The sequence below is a fragment of the Scleropages formosus genome, chromosome 8, assembly GCF_900964775.1.
Source record: "Scleropages formosus chromosome 8, fSclFor1.1, whole genome shotgun sequence".
NCBI lineage: Eukaryota > Metazoa > Chordata > Actinopteri > Osteoglossiformes > Osteoglossidae > Scleropages > Scleropages formosus.
This window is the reverse complement of record NC_041813.1, coordinates 30,270,441-30,294,989: the sequence shown is the minus strand read 5'-3', so window position 1 is coordinate 30,294,989 and position 24,549 is coordinate 30,270,441. Positions and strand designations below refer to the sequence as shown.

The 24,549-nt window shown below is 54.2% G+C and overlaps 1 protein-coding gene across 1 annotated transcript; it reads right to left on the bottom strand.

The window, feature by feature from the left end:
• Positions 1-1,088: 1,088 nt before the first annotated feature.
• Positions 1,089-24,519, bottom strand: LOC108941593 (rho-related GTP-binding protein RhoN-like). The gene is made up of 5 exons (XM_029254453.1): positions 24,292-24,519; positions 23,438-23,525; positions 11,488-11,597; positions 8,009-8,143; positions 1,089-2,286 (listed from the first exon to the last, which is right to left on the bottom strand). The coding sequence occupies exons 1-5, from the start codon at positions 24,391-24,393 to the stop codon at positions 2,032-2,034; spliced, it is 690 nt and encodes a 229-aa protein (XP_029110286.1). The 5' UTR covers positions 24,394-24,519; the 3' UTR covers positions 1,089-2,031.
• Between the last annotated feature and the right edge of the window lie 30 nt (positions 24,520-24,549).

Below are 24,549 nucleotides of genomic sequence, written 5' to 3'. Positions count from 1 at the left end.
ATGATAAACACCTGTGATTCATAAAGACATTCAGAATTGCTAGTCGAAAGCCCTCTTTCCAGCTCTGTCACCTTCCCCGTGTCAAGGTTATCTGAGGCCGCGTCTACAAGCTGAACTTGGCGCTGTCGACTGAAGTTCTCGCTCACACTTGTGCGCCAACCGGGACTGACAATCCTCAACGAGGTGGCAAGTTGCCACCTCGGTGCCGTGGCCGGCGGAGACCTTAATGCTACGTGTCGGTGATGACAGCTCTCCCTTTGGGGTTGGCTGAGCGCAACACAAGCATCGGTGGGGGGTGGGGGGGGGGTCACTGCTGCAAAAAATACGAGTCCTTGCAAAACTTTGGCGTTCGTCTTGCGTTCTCCAGAAGGCGATGGCGTCAGAGTCGACGGTTACCATGGCAATGCTTTCCTCGTCTCCGCTGATGGAGCACGAGGGACCAATCTGCCGAGTTAAAGTGGCTTAAAGTCAGCGAGCATTAAAGGAATACCGAGACACGTTCGAGCACGTTCCCGTGGAACTCTGTTCTACCGACAATACCGTGGCAACTGCCGAGGTCAACGAGGTCGAGGCCTCGGCTGGCGGTCGCCATCACGCTATCGCTGCCTCGCTCGTTTCTTTTCGCGAAGCTGCATTTATCTTTTGAGTGCTTTTTTGGCCACTGACAGCACACCCTTTGTGGTGAGATTGGTTGATCGCATCCAGTTGGTCTTCGGCCAACCGATATCGGAAAGGCGAAAGCGACACAGCGCAGGTTACCGCGGGACTGAGGTTGGGGCGCAAGTTGTACGATACACCCTTTCAGCTTCGGCAGCTGGAGCGTTAATGCTGGCACCTCATAAAGGTCCATCGGGCATCTGCAGGCTGATGGCGGCGGTGCCCGCTGCGTGGTGGGTCTGGGGTTCGAGCCCTACTTGGGATCCCCTGCAACAGACTGGTGAAGTATAAATCTGCAGGCTGCTGGCCTTGAGACACGCGGCACCCTAACCTCGAACCGGGATTCAACAGCCCTCCTAGGAAAGAAAAGTTTGCTGCGAAGAGCACAGGAAAAAACAAACGAACATTAAACGAACTTCCCTGTAGCGGGGAAAGACTTTATTTCTGCATCACACGAATACAGTGGAAATACTGCAAATCAGCCCTCTCTTCTTGTCATCAAAATATTTGTCTCAAAATAAGATATTTATAATGGCACCAAAGAAAGAGTGCAGCTACTCAAGTTTTAATGTGAACTGACAAAAATACTGCTGGATTAGGACAAAAGTGATGCAAGGTGAAGAGCTTGAAAGCACTTGTGGTTTAGAGGATCAGCAGGAAATGGACCGATTACGTCCCACTGGGTTCAGTATTCAATTATGTCCTTATATATCATAAAAGTAATTACCATTGAATGTTTTTAGATCTTTCTTTGTCGTTTCTTCATGAATTATAATACATGTTGTGCATTTTGCCTCTACTTATATATTTAGTTTTTCCCCCCAATGACCCAGAGCGATATTATCTTGGCAAAGGAAATGATGCGACAGGCTGCTGTTGTCCACAAGTTCCAGTCCAGAGGAACAGTTCCTCCCAAAAAACACAACTCATTGTATTATACAACATTAGTTGTTTCCCCACAATGGGCCGAATGCTCGTCGTCTCGCCGTCCTCACCCGACGCCAGCCGTCGAGCGCACCCGGAGGAGAGGGGAAAAAAAAAATCACGATCGTAATGTCACCGTTCAAAAAAAAAAAAGAAAAAAAGCACGGAAGGACACCTTGTCCTATTGGCCCGTGTCCTCCAAGACTCTTGCCTTCAAAAAATGTTGGGTCTTCCCCTCCCAATGAAATGTAAACAGAAACAACAAGGAAAAAAAGACATTGAGAACGAAATCCAGAAGCATCTGACAGCTTGTACCTTTAGCACCTTCCTCAGCAGCACAAGAATGACAATAACAAAATGAATAAACAAAAACGCAACAATAAATAGAGTTCATCTCTCATTCCCGTTTTATGTACATGTGTTTGAGTTGTCCGGCCAGCAGGGGGCGCTCTACATGAGCAGGCAGCTCTTGGCGCGGTCCTTCCTCATGGCGGGGGTGGCGTCCATGTGGCCCGTCCGGCCCGGCAGCTGCGAGGCCCGTTTGAGGCCCTGGCGCGAGTTGCTGCGGGTCAGCTGGGGCCTGTTTACGCGGCCGACGGACGCCAGCGTGGTGATGTGGAAGACGTCCCGCACGCTGTTCTCCGACACCTTGGACGTGCACTCGGCGTAGGCCGCCGCCCCCATCTGGCGGGCCAGCGCGCTGCCCTGGGACGGGCGAGAGCGAGCGTTAGCGACGGGAGCGAGACCCGCGCACCTTTGCGGTCGCTTCCGAAAGCCGAGCGGCTCGATGGGCGGCGAACCGCCCGGCGGATCCTCCGAGGGGCTCCTCCCGCAAACGCCCGGCCGAAATAAAGCAAAGCGCAGCGCGACACGTCAGCTAGGCCAAATTAGTTAAAAATAACCGTGGCCTCTCAAGTTCCTGTGTGACGTTGTGTAACAATTGATGAAATTTTAATAAAATTCCAATTACGGCGTAAATAAATAAACCCACCCAGGATCACGGCATCTGCTCAGGAGCTCGAAATGAGCCTGTGCGCAAACGCCCTACGCCGTCATTTTCGTTGCGCCGCACGTTCCCCAAGCGATCGTCGCTAATCCCCGTGCCCGCGGACGACTCGAACAGGAGCTCCTCGTCTCCGGGTATCGTCCTTTAAGGTGTGTGTGAGAGAGACGGAGGCTGTCCTGCAATGGGCTACCCTCCTATAGTTGTTCATTGATGACAACTGCACTGCTGATTGCCCTTGGTATATCAGTGTGCGTGTATTACACTGTATTGATGTGTAATTGAGTACATGATTGCAAGGCCTTTACCGTAGTATACAATATCGAACATGGTAAGCTGCCTCGGACGGAGCCAAACGGCTCATTAGAAATGGAAAGAAGCGGCTTTGGAGAAGAGCGTTGGCCTGAGGGATATGTGTCAAAGCAAATGTTGCTAAGCACCAATGTAGCGATAGTAACGCTGCAGGGACGCGGGAAAGCGAGGAGAGGAAAACATGGTAACCGGGCGGACCGCTCGGCTCCTTGCACCACGCAATGGACTCCTCTGACGGCATCAGGCCGCAAACCCAAACAAGTGGGATCGGCGACACCTTTGGCAGGAGCAAGTCGAGGAATTACGGCGTGACCCGTGCGCCGCTGATCAAATATGACAACGGCGCTTCTGCGATGACCTTTCTTAATGAGTGTGTGCGCCGGGCTGCCAGTTCGATCGGGTGCGGTAATTGTGAGTTGACAATTTAATAATGCCAAAGAGAGAGGCTTTCGAGAGACGGGCCTCAAACAGAATACCAATGGTCCGGAAGGCGCGCGGAGAACAGCACATGAAGCCTCGTAAGAGGTTAATTTTTCAGGAGGATTTCAAAAAAGAGATTTTGTGTGTGTGTGAGTCCAGTGCTCTCTCTCTAGCAGTGATTATGCTGCCATTTCACATCCCACCATCCTCTGTTGTGGTGCAGTGAACCGCTGTGTTTTCTTGAGCCTCTGCGCTCGTCATTGCATGTCCTCATCCCGCAGACATGGGGCGGTAGAGAGGAGGCGCGCCACACCTCGACTACGGTTTCGGTGTTAACCTCCTGCCGTCGTATAGCAGTCATGAGGAGGGTTCACCTACTGTAACCTTGTGCCACCGTTTGGGCGGCACGGTGCCACAGCGAGTAGCGCTGTCGTCTCTCAGCGCCTGGGTGGTATGAGAGGACATGGGTTCGATCCCCGCTCAGCCTGTGTGGAGTTTGCATGTTCTCCCCACGTCGGTGTGGGTTTCCTCTGAGTGCTCTGGTTTCCTCCCACAGTCCAAAGAGATGCTGTTCAGGTTGCCCCATAGTGTGTGAGTGAGAGAGAAAGTGTGTTCCACTGATGTGTGGATGAGTGACGTAGTGTATCTAGCAGTCTAAGTCACCGTGGTGAATAAGGTGTGCGGACTGGTAACACTGCATAGAGTTCATTGGAAGTCGCTTTGGAGAAAAGTGTCTGGTAAATGTAATGAAATACAAAATACTGACAAATCATTCTCAGACCTTCAGGTAAAATGAGTTAAGTGACATAAAATGGCTCATGCATATATATTATATACATACATGCGCACACAAACTCGGGGACGTCAGAAAGTATCTACACTGATTTAATAACTTTTTACATGTGAACAATATTTTTTTTGTAATCATGATTGCAGATGAGGGGGGGTGCAGTGGGTTGGACCGGGTCCTGCTCTCCGGTGGGTCTGGGGTTCGAGTCCCGCTTGGGGTGCCTTGCGACGGACTGGCATCCCGTCCTGGGTGTGTCTCCTCCTTCCCCAACCTTACGTCCTGAGTTGCAGGGTTAGGCTCAAACCGGCCCAACCTCGCACCAAAAAACCCTCCGAAACGCAACAACTGTGGCCACGAGCTCAACGGGGTTCCTTCGGGCTCCGTGGTGGAATGGAGGAGAGCGGGAGAGCGTCCGAGCCTCGAGTCCCGAGCATCGAGAGTCGACGGCGACCCGCCGCGAGCCGCTCGGCACATAAACCCGACGCCCTTCGGATTCCAAACTGGTGCCGCTCGGCACTCCATAACCGCACGCATGCGATACCGGTTTAATGAGGATCCTACGCAACACGAGACGGCTTCGAAAAACGAGCTCACCGCGCCATTCGCAGAATCACCAGAGCCAACAATCAAGGCTCCGGAATGAGCCTCGAGGACACGGTGGGCACGGCGCTTTCGGAACGGTAGAATCGGCCCTTTTTCTGGGTAATAAGAGGGCCGCCGAGGATCTCCCACGCGCTCGGAGCGCTTCCCGAGTGCAGCGAAACGCTCCAACGGCAGCAGCACGGGCCTGAGCTGTGCTCAAAAGGATAATTAGCAGAGAAATTTCACGGTGGAAACAAAGTATTAATGAAATGACGTTCGTTCAGGTGGAGAAAAGGAAGATGCTGCTCAAAGTAGGCCAAACAGCTGAGACTGAATTATTAATTTTTGCTCCTATAATTATTATGTTGCTTAGCTGACTCATTTATTTAATGCAGTTTGGCCCTTTTGTACATTTTTTTTTTTTTTACTGCGGTAATTCAACCTAGTATAAGCGCACCAGGTCAACGGCACTGCAGCAGGGCCCCTCCTGGTATTCAAACCCACAACCTAGAGGTTAGAGCTTCAGCTGGAGCAGGAATAACTGGGTCCTTACTGTACTCGGCTTCAAAAAGCAAGGTTAAAAAAGAAGAGTTTACAGCTTGGGAAAGCAGCACAATGCGGAAAAAGTACTATGGTACATGGCAGCTTCTCTAGAGCGAACGCCCTCTAATTACATTAATTAATAAATTAATTTAAGACATAATAACGATGAAAATATGTGATCGCCGAGCCTAAACCTGCTATTTAAATTATACGACTCGCCAAAGTGCCACCCAAGAAGTGTCCTTGGGAGGGACGTTTGGGGACCGTCATCAGTCTCCGTCGCCGACGCCGCCTCCTCGGAGACGGAGCGAGCAGCAGAGCGCGAGGAGGAGTCCTCGAGAAACATTAATCGATACGGCCCCATCAGGGCTCTGACTCACCGCAGCCACTTGGACAGCGAGTCTGGGAAATTGCTTCGAGTTCAGCTGCCAACGCTCCGCCTCACGCGCACATCCGACGATGCCGCGGTCCGGTACGGAGGACACCCGTGACGGCAATCGCCTGCGCGAGACGCTCCACCCACACACAGGCTAACGAAAAGGTTTTTCTTTTCATAAGAATCGAAAGGGGGAAAAAGAAACCGCGAGAAAATCGTAATTTGCCGCCCACGCCGAGGGCAGGGTCACTCGGCGCGCCGGGCCCCTTGAGTAAACGCGCGGCTGCTGTTGAAACGCCGCGGGACGCGTCACGTTAAGGGGAGCGCGTTGGATCCGAAGCGGAGGGTCGCGTCCCGTCGCGTACCTTTACCGTTATTAGGTCCGTGCACTTATTTGCACGGCTGGGGGTGCCTGACTGAGCGGGGGCCCAAGGGGGCTTGAAAGGGACGCTGTCGACTTCCACGTTTCGCCCGTAACCGTGTTGACGCCCGAATTCTGGGGGCTCCTGCCATCGTAGAGAAGGCCGTGATGGAGGTGGGCGACCTCCGTTTCGGGATGAACGGACGCGGTCCCTTCGGCCGTCGATACGTCCAATAGGAGGGCAGGTGCAGCGGTACCGGGGGGTTTGGGGGGGGTCTGCAATTTCCCACCTTCTTCAGTTTTTAAGCTGTTTTGTTCCGTCAAATTTACTCGAATCACTTTCTGCTATTTTTCTCCTCTCTCTCCCCAGCAAAAGCCATTTGTTTTCCGACCGTACTGCCAAAGGGTCTTTGTTTTTTCACGGATTTTATGCGAAGGCTAAAAAAAAAAAAAAAAAAAAATCTGCCTGACTTTGTGGTCAAATCGCTGTTGAACAGGATGCGATACGAGCGCGTTGGTGAGAAAAAAAAAAAAAAGCTGATTAAAATTTGGAGATTTAGAGGGCTGCCGTCGTCGCCGAAGCTTAGGGAAGTGGCAGGAAACGATAAAGAGGGGCCCCTCGCGTCGCGGTCCGTTTTCGGCTGTCGTGCCGCTTTTCAAAATCCCCAAATCCCGATAAGTGAAAGGATGTGTCTGAATAAACTCTCCTTCCGATTCAGAAATAAATCCCCATTGTTTCAATTCCCTGACAGCCGCACAGCAATCCCCCCCCCCGCCATCACCCCTTTCCACGACGCTGGCACGGCTCGACAAGGCTTCCGCGGTGTTCGTGCATCAAGGTGACAGCGGATCACGCGAACGGCGCTGGGCGTTTACCGCGGTGCGGTCGGGTCAAGTGCCACGTGCGCGCGGCCTTCCGTAAAAGACCCGGGCAGCTGGAGCACTTTGGCGTCACTGTAACACGTGGCAGCAAAGGTATTATTCTTATTATCATTATTATTACTAACCATTATTTAATACTTTCCTCCAAGCTGACTGAGACATTTACAATTATTTAACCCTTTTGTACATCTGCATGATTTTTATTGCATCTATTTAGGGCGAGAACCTCGATCAAGGCTCCTGCAGCTGGGGATTCGAACCCGGGCCTTTGGATTGCAATGCGACAGCTCTCTCCGGGATGCCGCCAACTGCCAGGGAGCGAAAACTATGTTGCCGCAGCGTGCTTCAACCGCCCTGCTGCCGCTCCTTTCGGGCACGACGGGGAACGGGTAAGGAGAGAGACGCGCGATTAAATGACAGCCGAAACAGAAGGTGAAATAAATTCCAGGAGACGTAGTCGATAACGTAACGGAGCGAGACACATAAAGAGGACTTTCGTTCTCGCTACAGCGCCGGCAAGCGGCGGTGCTCGGTCGGCGAGGCGTGCCCAACGGCTCTGGAGCCGGCGAAGCTCGGCATCATCTGAGGAGCATAATGTGAAGTAAGGAGTAAGAAAGGAATAAGGAAAGGAAGAAAAATGTTATTGCTGCACGTGTCTGTTTTTATTGTCATAATTCATGGTGTCTCCCTCTCCTGTCCCCTGTGGGCAGCAGCTCCAGTTGGAGGAGTAGAGCGTAGCGTAGCGAAGCCCTAAGTACTCTTCAGCAGGGTACCTAAAGTGTAAAGTGTCCATCCGTTGTCGGTAACCACTTGTCCGATGTAGGGTCACGGTGGTCCGGAGCCTATCCTGGAAACGCAGGGCGTGAGGGAGCGTGCAGTCCATGCCAGTCCATCACAGGGCAGTCACGCGCACGCTCTCACGGCAATTTAGAGCCGTCGGGTCAACTGAAACACGTGTCTTTGGAGTGTGGGAGGAAACCAGAGCAGCTGAAGGAAACCAGAGCAAACGGGGAGAAGAGGCAAACTCCACACAGGCTGAATGGGATTCGAACCCACAGCCCAAGAGCGGAGAGGCACGAGCGTCCCGCTCCCAGCGAAGCGTCCGGGTAATGAAACGATGAACTGCCGGTTCCACCTCCTCCTCCTGCTCCTCCTTACCTGCTCATGGGTAACGGGAATGAGCCTCTGCTTGGACAGCTCCCTCAGCGTGTTCACGTCCGTCCGCATGTCCAGCTTGCAGCCCACCAGGACCACCTTGGCGTTGGGACAGAACTCCTGGGTCTCTCCCTGCCACTGCGGGAGCACAGCGGGGGGTGCGGGAGGAGGCGGGTGAGTCCGCGCCTTCAGCAACCAAACCCGCACGCTCACGTGGCCTTGACGGGAAGAGGACCTCGCCAAGGTCCGTGAACAAAGTTTCGGCCGTTCTCGCCTCTAGTTCAAAGCGCCACTTCGTTACGCCAAAGAAGGACGTTTTTACCAGGGTATTGTTGCCAGGTCCCCGTATCATTATGTAGAAGGAACTTATCTTGTGATCGCAGTGAATGATGAAGTGCGGCGCATACAGCACCAAGTGGGAAGGAGCGCCGTGTATGTGTTTATATGGCGTTTCCATGGCAACTGGTAATGTAAGTCTGGAAATGCCATCGACAAAACTGTGCCACACAGACACAATATACTGTATGCTCAGTCATGAGTCGCGCCCTTCGAAAAGCAGGTATAAATATGTACTCTTACGCAGCGCAGAGTTATACGCACTAGATCACGCACTGTAGTTCAGAACTGACTCCAAAATGTTTGAAATGCTTAATCGTAACTCATTTATAGCATTTTAAAAGGGAGTATAAATCAGCCATGACATTATAACGTGACCTCTCCTTCGGGTGAAATTTCAGCTGCAGAGTTTTGAAGTAATCCATGAAAAATGTTTGATTTAAAAAAAAGAAAAAAACAACGAATCTGTGTGTTCCTTGCGATGGAGCGCGCCGTCTCTGGCCGCTGACCTCTCGTCGAGCGTGCCGGAGACCGGGGGCCGGTTGCTGCCAGTCACGGCGAGCTCTGCTGCCGTTTTGTTTCTCCTCTCATCCGAACCCGTAATTACATCCTCGAGTTGGGCGACAGGCTTATTTGAAATAATCGCTCGTCGTCGCATTCGTAAGAGCGCCAATTTAAAGAGCTCTTGACAGCCAGATGGCCCCTCCCCAGACGAGATTAGCCCCCGTCTCGTTAGGACCGTAACATAACCGGTTTGAGGTTCTTCAGCTCCGCGCCGGAGCTCAGCCATCTGGACCGGATGGCGGCCCATCGGCGGTCCACCGGTGGCCCTTTAGGGGTCCGAGCTGGAGACGCACCTCAGCGACAGCAGCGCGCTAATTTGTCCGCAGCCGGCTTGCCGTAGCCCTGCCGTGCTCCTCTTTTCCACCCCCCCCCCGAAGTCACCGTTTCTAGAAAAGTCACGCCGCACCCGTGAAATGGCCACGACATGCTGGGCTGCCAGCGTGAGACTCCAAACCCTCCCTCGGTGCGCGCTGTCAGTCATCGCAGCGTGTCCTCCAGCCGCACCCGCTCAGGTAACGCGGGGGACCGCGGCAATTATGTCATTTCCTGCTGCATATCCCTCCCCCCCCACTGAGCTATTATTTTAAATTCATCCATTTCTCCTTGTACAAGAAGGGGTCCAGCCGGCAAACATCAGCAACTAGGAATTTTCGCTTTTGGAAATGATGCGGAACCTCAAGGCAGTTAGTTGTTAGTGCAGAAGGTTATCGGTCCCAGTCTCTGGAGGGGGGCTTCCGTTGTACCTTTGAGAGGGATAATTAACCTGTTTCAGTAAAGCCTCCTGCTGTAAGGAAAGGGAAAACTGTAAGCAGATTAATTCACTTTGACTGAAAGCATCTGCCAGCCATATGTGAGCTGATAGCAGGGACGATATTATTATTATTGTTGGGATGATGATGAAGATGATGATGATGATAGATGATGGCGCATCTCTGCGAAGGGCTATCTGCACGGTGTGGCAGTGTTATGCCGTTCGGCGAGGGACGCGAGGCCTTACGCGCGGCTGAGCCGAAAGGAACGAGCGAGCGCTCCCTTCTGCACACAATAGCAATAATTAATATTGCAAAGTACAGATTTGAAAGATTATGGTTCAAAGCCACGGTTGATTAAAAAAAAAAAATTTAAAAAAGTCTCACTCTTAGAATTCCTGCCTTCCAGACGGCAGTGGCTGCTGGGTAATTGGCCGTTCCCTTGTGGAATTTGCCCTTCGTCGCCCGTCCCGCTTGTCAGGCCCTCTGCTAGGTGGTGACCTGCTTGACAGGGTGGGTTGTGGGGTCGAGAGCCCAATTTGGTGAGCCGGTGGCCCAGCTGTGGATTTTTGCCTTTTGAGCTGACAAGCGATTACTGAGCGAGGTTCTGGGGTCAGAGGTCAATGCCCCGTTCCCCCCCAAGGAGTGTGACGAAAAAGGCTTTTGTCCGGGGGCATAAAGGATATTTGTTTTCTCTCGCTGTTGCCGGGAGCCACGAAGGAGGGCTGGTGAGTGACAGAAGGGCCGACGGTACGGGTGGGAGGTGTGCGGATCCCAGGGCCGCGACCGCGAAACACGTCATGGGACCCGCGGCGAGGAGCTCGAGCCGCCGCCCCCCACACCCGCTTCAAAGGGAGCGACACATGGCTTCAAGATGCGGGCCGCTGGGAACCCGCACGGCGGTGCAGGCGCGGGGGTCCGAAGGGTCCCCGCGGAGGAGCGCGTACGCGCTTCCCAAACCGCGGTACAGGACGCCACCGAGGAAAGGGCGAGCGGTGACGCGGGCGCTCCGCTTAGATCTCGCCGCCTGCCACGAAAGGAGCGCGGCGTCCCACGCGAAACGGACCGAGGCCCGATCGCCGCAGGATTCCCACGCCGTTCCTACCGTTTGCAGAACGACCGACGTGACCGAAACCCGGAATGGAAAAACCCCACACGTGACGTCAAGGACCGGGGGGCTGGTGAGCCGTGGTCCGGCTGCTGTCCTTTGGGGTCCTCTAGGAGCTCCAGAACACAAGGCGCAGTTAAGTCTGCAAATGAAGTGAGGTTTGATAAAGGAGGTAATGTCCTTCGCTGCTGTAGCAGGGCAGGACCGCGTCGAAAAGCTCTGGTTTACACACACACACACACACACACACACACCTGCCTGTTCAGTGTGTCCACATTATCTCTGTCTGGAAAAAAAACCAGCCAAGCGCCGTTCTGCACGCATCCGAAGACCTCGCCGTCTCCAGCGTAATCATGTCAAATGGGGTCGGGGGACTCGGAGGGACCCGGCAGGGGGTCGGCAGGACAACGCGGTGCTGGTCGCAGGTCCTCCCCTCCCACGTATTCTGTTTAACTCAAGCACAGGGGCTAATCTGCTGCAGCCAACGGTGCATGGCCCCCCCCCCCCACTGCCACCGCCGCCTTGAGTGGCTGTCGTGCTTCCCTGGCGCCTCGCGCCCCACGAAGGTCAGAGGTCAAGCGTCCCTGGAGCTACTTGTTCTCATTGTCGAGAGCTTTGCTTTCTGCGCACGGGACGCTGTTCGTCAGATCCGCCATCCCCTTTGGGTGTGTGTGTGAGTGTGTGTGTGTGGGCGCTCTGCGGGGGGCACAGCAGGAAGTGCTGACCTTCTTGAGCACACTGTCCAGCGTCTCCGGGCGGCTGATGTCGAAGCAGATGAGGACGGCGTCCGAGTCGGGGTAGGCCAGCGGCCGCACGTTGTCGTAGTACGAGGAACCTGCGAACGGACAGAGAGGGGCCTGCGTCAGCTGAGGTTCACGAGCGTCCCTAGCGCAGACGCATCCAGCGCAGCTTAGCACGTTCACCTGCTTTTACCCTGTTTACACTGCCAGAATACAGATTGCATCAGTCACTCAAAGGTAGAGCAGCAGTAGCCCCTGGCCACCTTTGCCACGCCTTGTTTTTGTAACTCCGGCACGTTTCAAAGCGCGAGACGCGACTTTGCGGTTTCCTCGACCCGGTCGCAAGCCGAAGGGATCGGGGCCGATGGGGGGGGCACATCCACGGACTGTTCCGGAAGCTCGGCTGTGCCACTGACCACGTCCAGAGGCGGTGCTGCCTTCTCTCCCAGCCCTCCTCCTTCCTCAAATCTATTCAGTTCAGTCAGCGCACAAAACGGAGTGACCTGAGGCCAAACCGGAGCTCAGAAATACAAAATTAATTTCTCCACTGCTCGCCTACATCCAACAGGCAGTGAAACTTTCTATTTGTTCACCCATTAGCATATATAGTTTTGTTCCTCTACGTGTCGCTTTACATAATTCATCCGCTGCGTGTATCTATAATATATGACACATCAAATGACACTAACTTTTGAATTAAATTAGCATTAATAAAATTCACTTTAAAATTTTATGCAGCCCCCATTAATAATATTGCTAATGCAATTCAGTTCCCAATTCCCGTTTGGACACCTTATGGCGGGGCCTGATTTAAGCTCGGAAACAGCCCCGACTCTGACGCGGGAAGGAGTGCAGAGCACGAATGTGAGGCTAGGAGAGCAAAATTGCACGATAACCACACAAATGTGAATGACGGGTGCAGAAAGGAGAACGTGTGCAGTGCTATTTAATCATTATTCGTATTCATATTGTCCAGCATGTTTCTCCGAAGCGACTTGCGCCATGGCGTTTGTTCTCTAAGCTGCTTCGCAACGATTTACCCATTTACACAGCCGGGTAATTTTTACTGTATTATTTAAGGCGAAGTACCACGATCGAGGGTACTGGAGCAGGAGTGAGGGTTCAAACCCGGGTCCTTTGAGTACAAGGAGCCGTTTCCGGGGGCAGGGAAAAGATGGCATCGTCTCTGTTGGGAATGGAGGGAAATTTCCAGAAATGGGGAGCGTCACATTTGCAGAAAGAGAGCAGGCGCCTCGCCTTTATGTCTGCGACTCTTTGTTTTCCTTACTGCACAATTTAATATGCCGCAGTTCATTGTTTTTGTTTTTATTTGAGGCTGTTTAGACAGAGGAGTGAAGGGTAGGTCATTGCGTTGCTGTGTTGAATATGCCGTGTTCCTTGGACTGCTGGGATCACCGGGTGCCCTTTGGAGCTGCTCCAAAACTGGACTGTGAAACTGGGATCCCGTTGATGTGAGCTCTCCGACAGACACACACGCACGGCAAACGAGAAATGCAAACGGGTGCTCGTGAATCGGGGACCGAGTTTGTGACGGAAACGATGGCGAGCGCCGGAAAAAAGGTCAGGTGTCCTCCTCCCTGCGCTGCTCTGGGATTCCTCCTCTCAAAGTTGTGCATCGGGCAGGAAACGGGGATGGGACACTCCTGTCCCCCACAGCAGCCAAGTGCGCAATAACTCCACCATAAACAAGTCCTTCTGGCTCTTTTATTTTTGACCTAAATCAGAGCTTGTTAAAAGCAGAGGGGTGATGGTTCGCTCACGGTGGGCACGCCCATGGTCTGATCCTTCCTGAACCACTTCCATTAAGGGTTGTTGGGGGGAAAAAAAAAAAAAGTGGGTTGAGATCCATCAGTCCTGGCTGGTGGGAGAGCCTTTTATTTGCAGAGCCGGGCTCTGGAGCAGCTGCGGTTCCGCCCGGCTTGGCCTGGGGGAGGATTCCATGGACCGGAAAAAGCAGACCGTGCTATCTGATGTTTAAAGGTCTACTCGCGTTCCCATGGCGCTTCAGAAGGGAACGAGTGCACGCTGGAAGAAAATCCTTGAGAAGCCGGGACTGAGATCTCCATCTCAGGTGTCGAGAAAGTGCTCCCGAAGAGCACCGCTCAGCAGCCTGCCGTAGGGAACCCGTTGGAGTAACGACAGAAGCCCGTGTTACGGCTGGTGATACAGTTGGTGAAGGACGAGCACGTTATCGGAGAGGCAGCTTGTGTGCGGCCCTCCGCCAGGTGAAGAGCTGACGTATCTTTCGGCCTCTTTGCGTTTCATACGCTCCAGCGGAAGCGGTAAAACAAGTCTCTGGCTGTGGTTCTAGTGGTCCGTCCAGGGTGGTGCCCGTCCGTCCAAGCCGAGAAGAGCGACTGATGCAGACGCTTTGCGCGTCGCCTCTCAGATCCTCGGTCGCGTTGCGCGCTCATGCCTCGCTGTCTCCTACATCAGCGTTTGTCGACCGGTCGATCGCTCCATTGATCCGTCCCTGCGTCGATTGCCACAGGCAGAGCTGCGTTCACCGCGCTGCTTTCCCACGTTCCCATCGGCAGGTTCCCGATTCCGAGCGGGTCAGCAGATCGGCGTCCGAGGGCAACGGTGCACTTTTGAGCCTGAACAAACCGCTTCGACCACCGGAGCAGCCTGAACCCGCACCCCCCACCCCCAGCCTACAAGCCTGCATTCTCCTCTCTTCCCAAGAATGTCTCTAATTGGTCACACATGATAGCGACGGGTGCCAAAGGTGCTCTTTAATATGTATCGCGCGGCACCAGGCTGCTGGAGGACAGGAAAGAGGGAGAGAAATTGCATGACTGAGAAGTGGGGGTGAGACACGGGGCAGGAAACGAGAGCTTTAAAATAAACAAACTGTGTGGGGTGAGCCGAGGTGCCGGAGGTCACACGGGTGGAGAGCGGAGAAATGCGGCGTTCTCGAAGACCGAGATGCTGCACCGGCGACGTGAGGGGATTCGGCCAAAAAAGGAAGTCGGGGGAGCGGACGCAATGAAATGACAAATGCAGGCGGAAGTAAGAGGGAGGGCAGACCAGCCGGATCACGTCGGCTGAGCGCGGAGAGCGTCGCCGATCCTGAGCTGAGCCCCACACGTTCTCGGCGCTTGAAGCCAAACCTCGCTGGGGCGAGCGGACGCCGGTGCCCCGAAACAAAGCCGGCATGTCAGCGGAAACGTACGACGCCCTTCACGGCCTCCGCCCAATCGCCTCCCTCCTGAGAGTCCCCTAAAAAGAAAAGTTTAAAGCTTGTTTCTTTGCAGGTTAGAGGACAAGGGCGGGAGAAGAATGAAAGCGGAATAGATCAAATTAAGCGGCGCGCTCTGCTCCGGTGCGGCTCCCATCGCAGCCGCGGATCGGTGCCGCACGCCGCCGTGTACAACAAAAGGTCAATTGAATTCCAGTCAGAGAACGGGGGAGATGGATCGCGGGAAGGGGGGGCCTGCGGCTGCGCAGCCCATCGAGTCAGAGACAGCCCGGGCCAGGCAGGGCAGCCAGGAGAGGAGGCTTCCGGTGAAATACGGCGCATCCTTCGAGCCAGGCTGCCGTGATTTACCGAAGAGCGCAAAACAAAATGACTTTTGCAGCGCCGGACGCCTCTCAAAAGTGCTTTTGTGGCATCTTGCAGGGGATGTGGGCAGAAGCCTGAGGGTTGGTTGGATGTGCGAACCCAAAGATCCTTCTAGGAATTCGACCAATACTTCCCATTGAGATATTCGTGAATCAGGACAGAGGCACCTTCGGTGCTGTGCAGCAGACTGCTGTTCTAGATCTCTGGAATTAATTCAGTATATTTCCTGGCCATTCCTTCTTGTCAACTCCGCTCCCTTTTCACACAGGCGGGAATTAGTATATTTTCCTTCCGACCGCCCTGGATACCGGCGCCACGTAAACCTGTAAAAAAACGGCTTTTGATTGATTTCAGTTACAGTGCCTTAGGCAGCGTACAAAACCAAGTAAAGACGCTCTCGAACGTACACTACACCTTAATCACGACGAATCGCCCAACAATTCCCAGCGTGAACTTCGATCAAGAAAGTAACACCCATGACCTGCCTTCTGCACTCGCAGAACCCATGGATTGGGCAGCAGCACTTCTTATATAGCTGTTCCAGCCTTGGCTAGGCTGTCTCTAAACTGACTTCCAACCATCGTGACGCTGAAGAAAGCGGTAAAAAAACAACATAAAAACGATTATCCGAGATTTGACTCTCTCCCTACCCAGCGCTGTGTGTAATTTGCAGCACAGCTACTCGATTCAAAGAAGCCGTGCCTTTAAAAGCCACGCTTTTTTTTTTTTGCATAGTTACATAATCAGGAAATAAAACACACTCCAGGCGCAGAACTTGTGCGCAAAGCGAGCAACTTGTTTCCCTGATCATTTCGGCGTGCGCCATTTGCAGTTTCTTGTAAACACACATTTGCGTCTGGGGCTGCTGGGTTTGCAGACGTACAGCTGAGAAGGCAGCGAGACCATAATGGAGACACAGGGGCTTTTTGGGTGGACATGCGGTGTGATTTTCCACATGAATTAAGAGGATAGTCACTCCTTCCATTAGACTGCTTTTACAAAGTGCTGCTTGCAAATGCAGCCAAGACTCCTGAAACGATGAGAAAGCTCTAACGCCCCGCACCCGGGGATAAAGAACGAGACGGCCGCCGGACGACACGGCCGTATCCTGTCGGGAAGAAACAAGAGTGTTTTTGTGAAACGTTTCCTGTGCGGGGGGCAGCGTGGCGGCACGGCTCCCGGGTGTCGGTGTGGTCATGGGTTCGAGTGCGACGCGGTCTGTGTGGAGACTGCCTCTTCTCCCCCGTCGGCGTGTGCGATCGCCCTGCGATGGATTGGCGTCCTGCCCGTGGTGAACCTGGCTCGCGCACCGTGCTGCCGGGATATGCTCTGGACCGCCGTGACCCCACATTGGACAAGCAGTTCACAGCAAATGAACGAGCCTCCCGCTTTTTTATTTTAATACGGATTGTTCGGAAACGCTTCTTAGTATTAGCCGACGGATATGATTTTTACGATGCTTCAGACATGTATTCGCAAGCAGTAAACGTCTCATTCATGTTGATGTTCTGCAGAGAGTTTCAGCAGTTAAAAGCCAATTCAGAACATACCCCCCGCGGGGGAGCGATAAATGAATATTGTAGCATTGATTGAAACCAGATGCGTGATGACAGAGCCATGCGGCTACAATAGATGTTCTCTCTGTGTGTAGTTTTAATGTTCCCGCGAAAAACGGAGATGCTCGGATATCGGTTCCGTTGGGTTTTATTGGGTTTGCCACAGGCACGGTACCGGGAGGGGGGGGGGGGGCGGCTCTCCATCCGATGGGGACAAACGAGAGACGTCACCCAGCCGGGTGAGAGCGGCGCAGGGAATCGGCGGAAAACAAACGGCCTAATTAAAGGAGCGTGCGGCTTCCCCCTTTCCTCCCTCACCAAACGTAGATTCATCTCTTTCTGTCTCTCTGTTTTGTTTTACTTCACACTCTGGCTCCTCTGAATTTCTCTGTGTGTGAGCATGGGTGTGTGTGCAGTTTTTTTTCTTTTTTTTTTTTTCTTTTTTTTTATTTCCAATTTGCCCAAAGAGCAGCGAAGCGTTTCGAGTCGGTGTGGCAGTATCGTAGCAACCTTAGAGGAGCAAAGGGTTTCTTTGTGTAGCCCCTGAATAGGGGCGCGAGGGTGGGTGCGGGGGAGCACGGACCAGGATGCTTTTTTTTTTTTTTTTTTTGGTCCTGTTCCACGTTGCATTGATGCGAATGTGTAAAAAGTGACATCGGGGAGGCAAAACGCAAAAATGTTGAAGCACGTTTTAGATTCCCAAACACCCAGGTCCCAAAGCCATGGAGGCTTTGCTGAGAATTTCAGCTCCAAGACACTGAATTGCAACCTAGAGTTTGCAGGCTCCAGTCCTGGGGGGGGTCCCCGCTCTCGAACCTCTGAGAAAGGTGCCGCTGCTGTCTCAGCAAAACATCCACCTTGGCAAACAGGAAGAAAATACACAGGATTTCAAAAAAGAAAAACAAAAAAAAGAGCTGAGCCACACGGTGATCCCTTCTGCTGCTTTATGTGTGGAAAGTGCCGGCGATGCCTTGTTAGAGCTTCCTCTCTGTTTAACCCAATCCGCACGGGGGTCCGCGGCGGGAGGCAACACAAAAGGGTGTGAAGTGTGGCAAGCGGCTCTTTCTCAGCGTGGAAACGCCGCCGTTCCAAAGCGCGGATTATCGACATTCGGCTCCCGTTCGCACAACTATACTTTCTATACGTTTGCGTTACTAAGCAACATCTCGCTTCCCCACGAAGCTGACTGCTCCTCCTTTATTGGGCTCAAAAACGTCCTGAGGTCACTCTGGTAGGTAGAGGCACGGCTCCGTCTTGCTCTTTCGAGATGGTGCCAAGGCGTCGCGTCCAGCTACAGGACGTTAACGTGCTCTCGATATTCCGGTGGGGAAGAGACGGAGGACAAGCGGGAGGGCGAGGCGGGATCTCGGCGAGGGAGCGCCGTTAAGTGCTGGATCGTGAATAATGAAGCAGAGGCCCGGGAATCGTAAGCCCTGGGTTTTTGCGTGACCCCTGGGAATCGGACGACGTTGAAGGGGTAGGAAGTTAACCGGGGCCAGTCGCAGGTCACCGCATGACTTCACCACCCACTTCCTGTCTGTGATTTTTCTTAATATATCATCATCTCCGCTAATGGGCCTGAGAGCGTCCCAGCAGAACCACCGACGGCGCGTGAGCTACTCCCGATCGGTGTAAATAAAAGCCTGAATAAATGATGGGGGACAGCGCAAGCCCGGCAGGAGGCCGGGCCTGGAGAGTTGCACCCGGAGCAGCGCCCCGCAGGGTCACGGGGCGGGCAGAGTCGCGGAATGGTTCCGTGGGGACGTCTCCGGAGAGCTCGGGCGGCAGCATCAAAGGGGCGCCGAAGCCGTTCCGGGCCCGGAGTCTCCCGGGGAGGGGGGGACCTGCACGCGAAGCCCAGACGCAGCTCGGCACTTGCTGCGACTGTCAGGCTCCGAGAGGCAGATTGACAGAACCAGGCGGATCGGCGCCCCTTGGTGTTTCGCTCTGGATGGATGTCACGTCTCTTTCGATAACCCAGAAAGGATGGCGCTGTGATGCGCGGGAACGGTGGCTCCGAATAAGCTCTCCAGAAACTCGCGCTTTAAAACTTTGCTCGGTAACCCTGAGCGCGTGTTTATGTAGGGCACGACTATTTTTAAAGTTAATATAGATTCTTCCATATATTCCGTTTTACCGCAGCGCATATATAAATACCGAATTAGAAGAAAATCACGCCAGCTGGGGCCGTCAGCGAACCCGAAGGCTGCTGGGATACCTGTGGATGCTCCTGTCTGCGCAGCAAACCGGCGCCACCTCCTCTCTCCTCCCTACCAGGGGCTCATGGTCTTACCCTAGAGCGGATGGGTCTGGACCATCCAATAGGTCCTTGAGGTTCTGTCGCGCGGAACCCATGTCTTACCCTCCCTTTCGCATTGACGGTTGTTCTCACGTTGCTGAGAAATCGACTCCACGTCAGAGAGGCAATACCTGTCGTAGCTCCTTCCAAAAGACCTCAGCGACCTTCCACCTAATGGCTCGTGTCTCACACCCTACCGCCTTACATGGTCGTCTTGTACTACTCTCTCCTTTTATCCCACCGACTTTATGGAATTCGTCTACGCCGGCACCGCACCTCTTGCCGTACCAATATGTGGGTGGTATGATAATCATAATAATATTAATAATTTGATTTTATGTAGCTTGTTACAGCACAATCCAGTAAAAAGACAGTAAGGCAATATAGGGCGCGACGATAAACGGAAATATTACATTTACTGCAGAAAGTAACATAAAAAGGCATTTAAAGAAACACACAACAATAAAAGGAAAATAATACTAAACGATAAAACTAGTGATGAGAGAGATGTGGAGAAGAATGGGTCCAAACAAACGTGTTTGCTGAAGGCGATCTGTAAACACAGTGTCCTTACTGTACACGGTATAGTAAAAACACTCATTTGCAGCCTTAAGGTGAGCGGTTCAAATCTCAGCCGTCGTACCCCGGAACAAAGGATCCGAACCTAACTTTCCCGCCTAAAAAAATGGCTAAAATTGCTAATCGGTGGAGTAAATGTGTCTTTTGACATATTTGCTCAGAGCTCGGTCGCAGCTGCCGATGTCCGTCAGGCTGTCGGTTTGCGACACGCCTCCGGCGCGGGCATCGCCGCTGGGCCCTGACCCAACCTCGGCGGACTTCGCTTTTGGCGTTCGTTTAATTACGAATCGGCGAGTCGCACAAACGGGGCTGGGGGCTCCTGCCGGGACTTCCCTACTCGGGCCCTGGGCGCTGAGCGCTGCGTAGAGGTCGGCACCAGAGCGATCGTTACGTCTCCTCATTGCGCGCCGGCAGCCTGTTAGGCGGCCCACCTGTGATATATGAGCCCATCTCACGGTGCGTTGCGCGGGGAATTACTCGGCGGACACGAAGCGCGGTCCAGCCAAGCAGGAAAGAGACAAGTGATTACGGAGTCATTTAGAAAGAACCGAAAGCGAACGGCTGACATTTAAACAGAAGGCTGTCCTCGGGGAGGGGGGCTAATAAGGAGGGGAAAAACACTGCTTACCACACATAATGCTCATTAAGAGAGATCGGAGGGGCGGCGGGGGCGGCTTAACTGTATTTCGTGAGTGCGTGCGTGCGTGTGTGTGTGTGTGTCCGTGTCCATGTGTGCATCCCATTGGGACGGAGGGGGTCAGGGAGGAGAGGTGACCGGGTAATTACAGTCCCCTGGTCACCATCGGGGGACTTTCTCAAGCCGTCCCCCATCCCGCTCTTCCTGGACGGGGGCCCCACCTCGAGGTCACGCAGCCTCCTCTTCCCCAACACACACTCCTGCTAATGGGCGGTTGGGGTGGAGAGGTGGGGGACGTGTGCGTCCGGTGCCCCGTGCGGCGCTGCTGAATCCTGTCCTGAAATAGGTGCCAAGAGGGTCCCCGCCCACTTGGAAGAGTGGGGGTGGGCGGGGGGGGCTGCGCGGCCGCCCTGGCCCACAGCGCTCAGGCGCTCAAGGTTTTGCCAAGTTCACCCAAGTGGCGTCTCCGCTTTTCCGATGCGGGGCCGCCCACAGCTGGCAGTCGCCGGTCCACGGCCTGCGCCCACCCCCCCGGACCCCCTCAAACTATCCCAGATGTGTCGATGAGGCGGAACTGCGGTGTCCACACCAAGAAGGTGGACCGTGCTCAAGCCGTGCTCCATTTCGCCACCAGGAGCAGCACTCCGGCTCACCGAGGGCACGAGCGAAACAAGAACGAGGGAGAAGAAGCAGGAACTTGCATTGGTTACATTAAGCAGGCAAGTAGAACCCGTGTAAATCACAGGCATTTATTCATTCTGTAAGCATAAGATTTAGATTTTGAGAGTTTATTTTAATTTGTGCAAGAATAATGACCCTCCCTATAGGATTCACATACTTTGGAGCAGCACCGTACAGGTGGCTACACACTTGACCGGTACACGAGGTCTCATCCTGGGTTCCTAGAACTTTTCGACCAGACCTCATGAAGTGAAACGAGGGGTATTTGTTCACTGGCATTTACTGCGCTCCACATGTCAGCTGGGAAGCAGAGTTGAAGTTCAACTTGAGCTTAAACCAACTTCTGCTCTTCATAACTTAATACAAAGGATGAGTTTGGCTTGGAAATCTCTCCTCCCTCTTTACTTTCTTTCTTTCTTTCTTTCTTTACTTTCTTCCTTCCCCCCCTTTCTTTGATTACTTCGCTCTCTATGTATCTCGCCCCCCTTTCTCTCTGTCTTTTATTTTCTGTCTTTCTCTTTTCATCTCTCTTTAACCCCCTCCCCCCACTTGACTTCAGCCTCGGGACTACGAGCGAAAGCACGCAGTGTTTTTGCAGCCGTGCGATGACGGGCATCAACAACGAGCTCCAAGGAGAACGGCGAGGCGAACGGCGGAACGAGGCGGCGACGGACCGAGCGCCGAAAGGCGGCTTTCATGTAGCGGTGCCCCCCCGCCCCCAAATCCTCCACACCCCTCCCCCCCGCAAGACAGTGCTCCGCGAGGGGTGCTTCGCCGGTTCCATTTCATCTGTTCGCCGGCTCAGACGGCTGCGCGCCAATGCAACTTTCATGAGACGCAACGGCGAAGGCCTTCAGACGAGGTGTCGCGCAAGCGGGCCGCGCTGACAACAGGGGGCGCCGCGGTCGTGGGAACGAGGACTCTTTTCCCCGGACAAAACGGCACATTCCACATACATGTGCAGCGGCGATGGAGCGCTCTTCTGCGCCCGGCCACTCGTCCGGCCTGCGGTGCGGAACCCGTCACCCGTGACGTGTGCGGCGGGCGAGAGCGGTGCTGTCACAGGATAAAAACTGCATTTTACGTGATCCGAATTCGAACATTCTTTCATGTGGAGGAGCGCTGCGGTGTCTCAGAAGGCGCTTGTTGGAAAAGCAATAAATCCCGCGCTAAAAACAGAGCAGGCCCGCTCTGATGTGGGAGAATCTTCCGGAATCGGAGCGAGCATTCCTCACGGCCGGTGTCCCGTGCCGGTCTCCCCGGTGCGTCGGGCCAGCTGCGGGACGGGGACGTTCCAGGAACTCTCCGCCCATGCAGCACCGCGGTCGTGGGAAAGAAGCGGAGACCAGCCCACCCCACCCAGCCCACCAGACAGCTCTCTGCTTCTCGAAGGGTACACAGAGGGCAAAGCGGGGTATCTGTCAGAGACATTAAGTCCCACCCTGACTGAACGATCTTATCCCGATTTAGCAGGACCGTGGGCTGGACGTCAGCTGAGGGTCGTGCTGAAGGGGAGGCCGTGTTTTTTACGAAGGAGGTTTACAGGACGCAGGTCTGGTAAAATGTGAAACAAGTTATAAGAGCATTGCATGGCATCACCTCGTTCACAGCTACTCGTCCCAAGTGGGGTCGCGGCGAACCGGAGCTTAACCTGGCAACGCAGGGTGCAGCGGACACACCCTGGGTGGGATGCCAGTCTGCCGCAGGGCACCCCAAGCGGGACTCGAACCCCAGACCCACCACACAGCGGGTACAGGCCGCACCCCCCCTCCTGCCGCACCCCCCGCTAGTTAGAAGAGCTGCATCGGTTTAACAAGTATTATAATAACAACTACTAATAATACAAGGGTGGCTGCTCCTCTTTCCTGGGTTCAGGTGCCTGCTGTCCCACCTGCTCTCAGCAAACAGTCACACATCACGCCCACGTCCACATCCGCTGTCACTGAAGAGTCCTGTTGACCGCGCTGCGTTTGACACTAGGCAGAACCGCCTGACGTACCGTCCGGAACCATCTAAGTGCCATGAATGAGCGCAAGGGCAGAGAGGAGGTCATTTGCTGGGGGGGTTGGGGGGGTGTGCCTGTTTATCCAGCTCTGCGGGACTGGGAGGACGTACCCAGGAGGCCCCGGTTTCCACTGCTCCCCGCCTATTTGCTGATGATAGAAGAGCGACGCTCCTGAACGACCGAGAAAACCCGGGAGCCTCGACTCCACGCTCCACGGAAATTCCCAGCATGCATCTGTGTCCAGGAGCGCCTTTCCTTAGTTCCTCAGGACAGTAGCGCTGGCTTTGTATGTGTATACACACACACACACGCACACACAGTAATCCCATGCGGGGGGGGGGGTGATGAAAACCTGCTCCTCACAGTGCAAACGAAACACACACCCCCTGCAGCGACACACGTCAGAGAGCGCGCGGTGCCTTCAGTCAAGTGTTGTGTTCGTTCTTTAATTGGAACTTTGACATAATACGAATTTTTTAAAGGAAAAAGAAAAAAACTCGATAAAGCAATTCCATCCCGCTGGCCTTTCCGTCCGGCGCGCGCGCGCTCGCTGAATGGGGGGGGGGGAGATGTTCGGGCTCGCGCTCCTCACCTGACGTGTCCCACATGTTCAGCTCGATCCTCTGCTTGTCGATCTCGAAGCTCGCCGTGTAGTTCTCGAACACCGTGGGAACGTACTTCTGCAAAACAACACACGTTGGTGCTCGTTGAGCGCAAACACACACACACACACACACACACGCAGGAGTAACAATACTAATAACAGCAATAATAATGACATGATGAATAGAAACATTCGTGCAACGCAAATCATGTCCCACAGTGACTGAGCGGCTGCTGGCGCGTCAAACTGAGGAAGGAGCGGAGCGTCGGACTGTCGCTGACTGACTGCCTGCCTACCGCTCATCCTCATCATCATCCTCATCACCACCACGCTGGAACGCACGGAGACGCGCGGTGTTCACCACTTTTACTCTACTGACACGGGTAAGTGGCTCGCGCCGCCGCGCGATTCAATTGCAGCCGCAGCCGAGAGTGAGACTGGAACCGGCAGCCCCGAAGTTACCAGTACGGCACGGATCCTTAACCACGACGCCACCTGCTGCCTGCACCTCTTGATGAAGGTGAGAACGAGCAGTGTGTGTCTGCGGGGGACACTCTCGTCATCCCTGGATAATTTGTTTTATTATTATTCTCATTATTATTATTATTATTATTTCGGGTTAGATGTGTCGTTCTTGTCTCGGGTGCGAGGTGTCGCTTCTGCGTCCGTCCCGTGTCACGCCCGATCTCGTGCTCCTCCACGCGCGGTGCTGCAGCCCACATCGCAGGTGTGACACGTCCACATGCGCAGCGCAGCACGCGAGCGCGAACCCGAACGCGAACTCACTGTCACGCCGCGGGAAGTGGGTACGAGGTGTCTCGCGGCGCCCGTCGCGCGCTCACCTCGGGGTAGCAGTCCTTGGCGAAGACGTGCAGCAGCGCCGTTTTACCACACTGCGTGTCTCCCACCACCACGATCTTGCAGCGGCTGCCCTGGCTCTCCATCGCTTCTCCGTGCGCGCGCGCTGTGGACGAGCCGGTCCCAGTCCGCCGCTTTTACCATCCGACGGGCACGCGTGCAGAGGGAAAAACGGAAAAGGCGTGCGCCCGTCGCGGCGCGCTCCCGCACTCTCACGCTCCCGCGCACTCGCCCTCTGGCGC

What these genes read in the sequence shown, in the direction of transcription:
- LOC108941593 (XM_029254453.1), bottom strand. Translation starts at nt 24,393, where the DNA reads ATGGAGAGCCAGGGCAGCCGCTGCAAGATCGTGGTGGTGGGAGACACG. An exon ending in CCAAGGACTGCTACCCCGAG is followed by an intron (nt 23,526 to 24,291) that starts GTGAGCGCGCGA and finishes GTTGTTTTGCAG; the next exon opens with AAGTACGTTCCCACGGTGTT. An exon ending in TGGACAGTGTGCTCAAGAAG is followed by an intron (nt 8,144 to 11,487) that starts GTCAGCACTTCC and finishes GTGCTCCCGCAG; the next exon opens with TGGCAGGGAGAGACCCAGGA.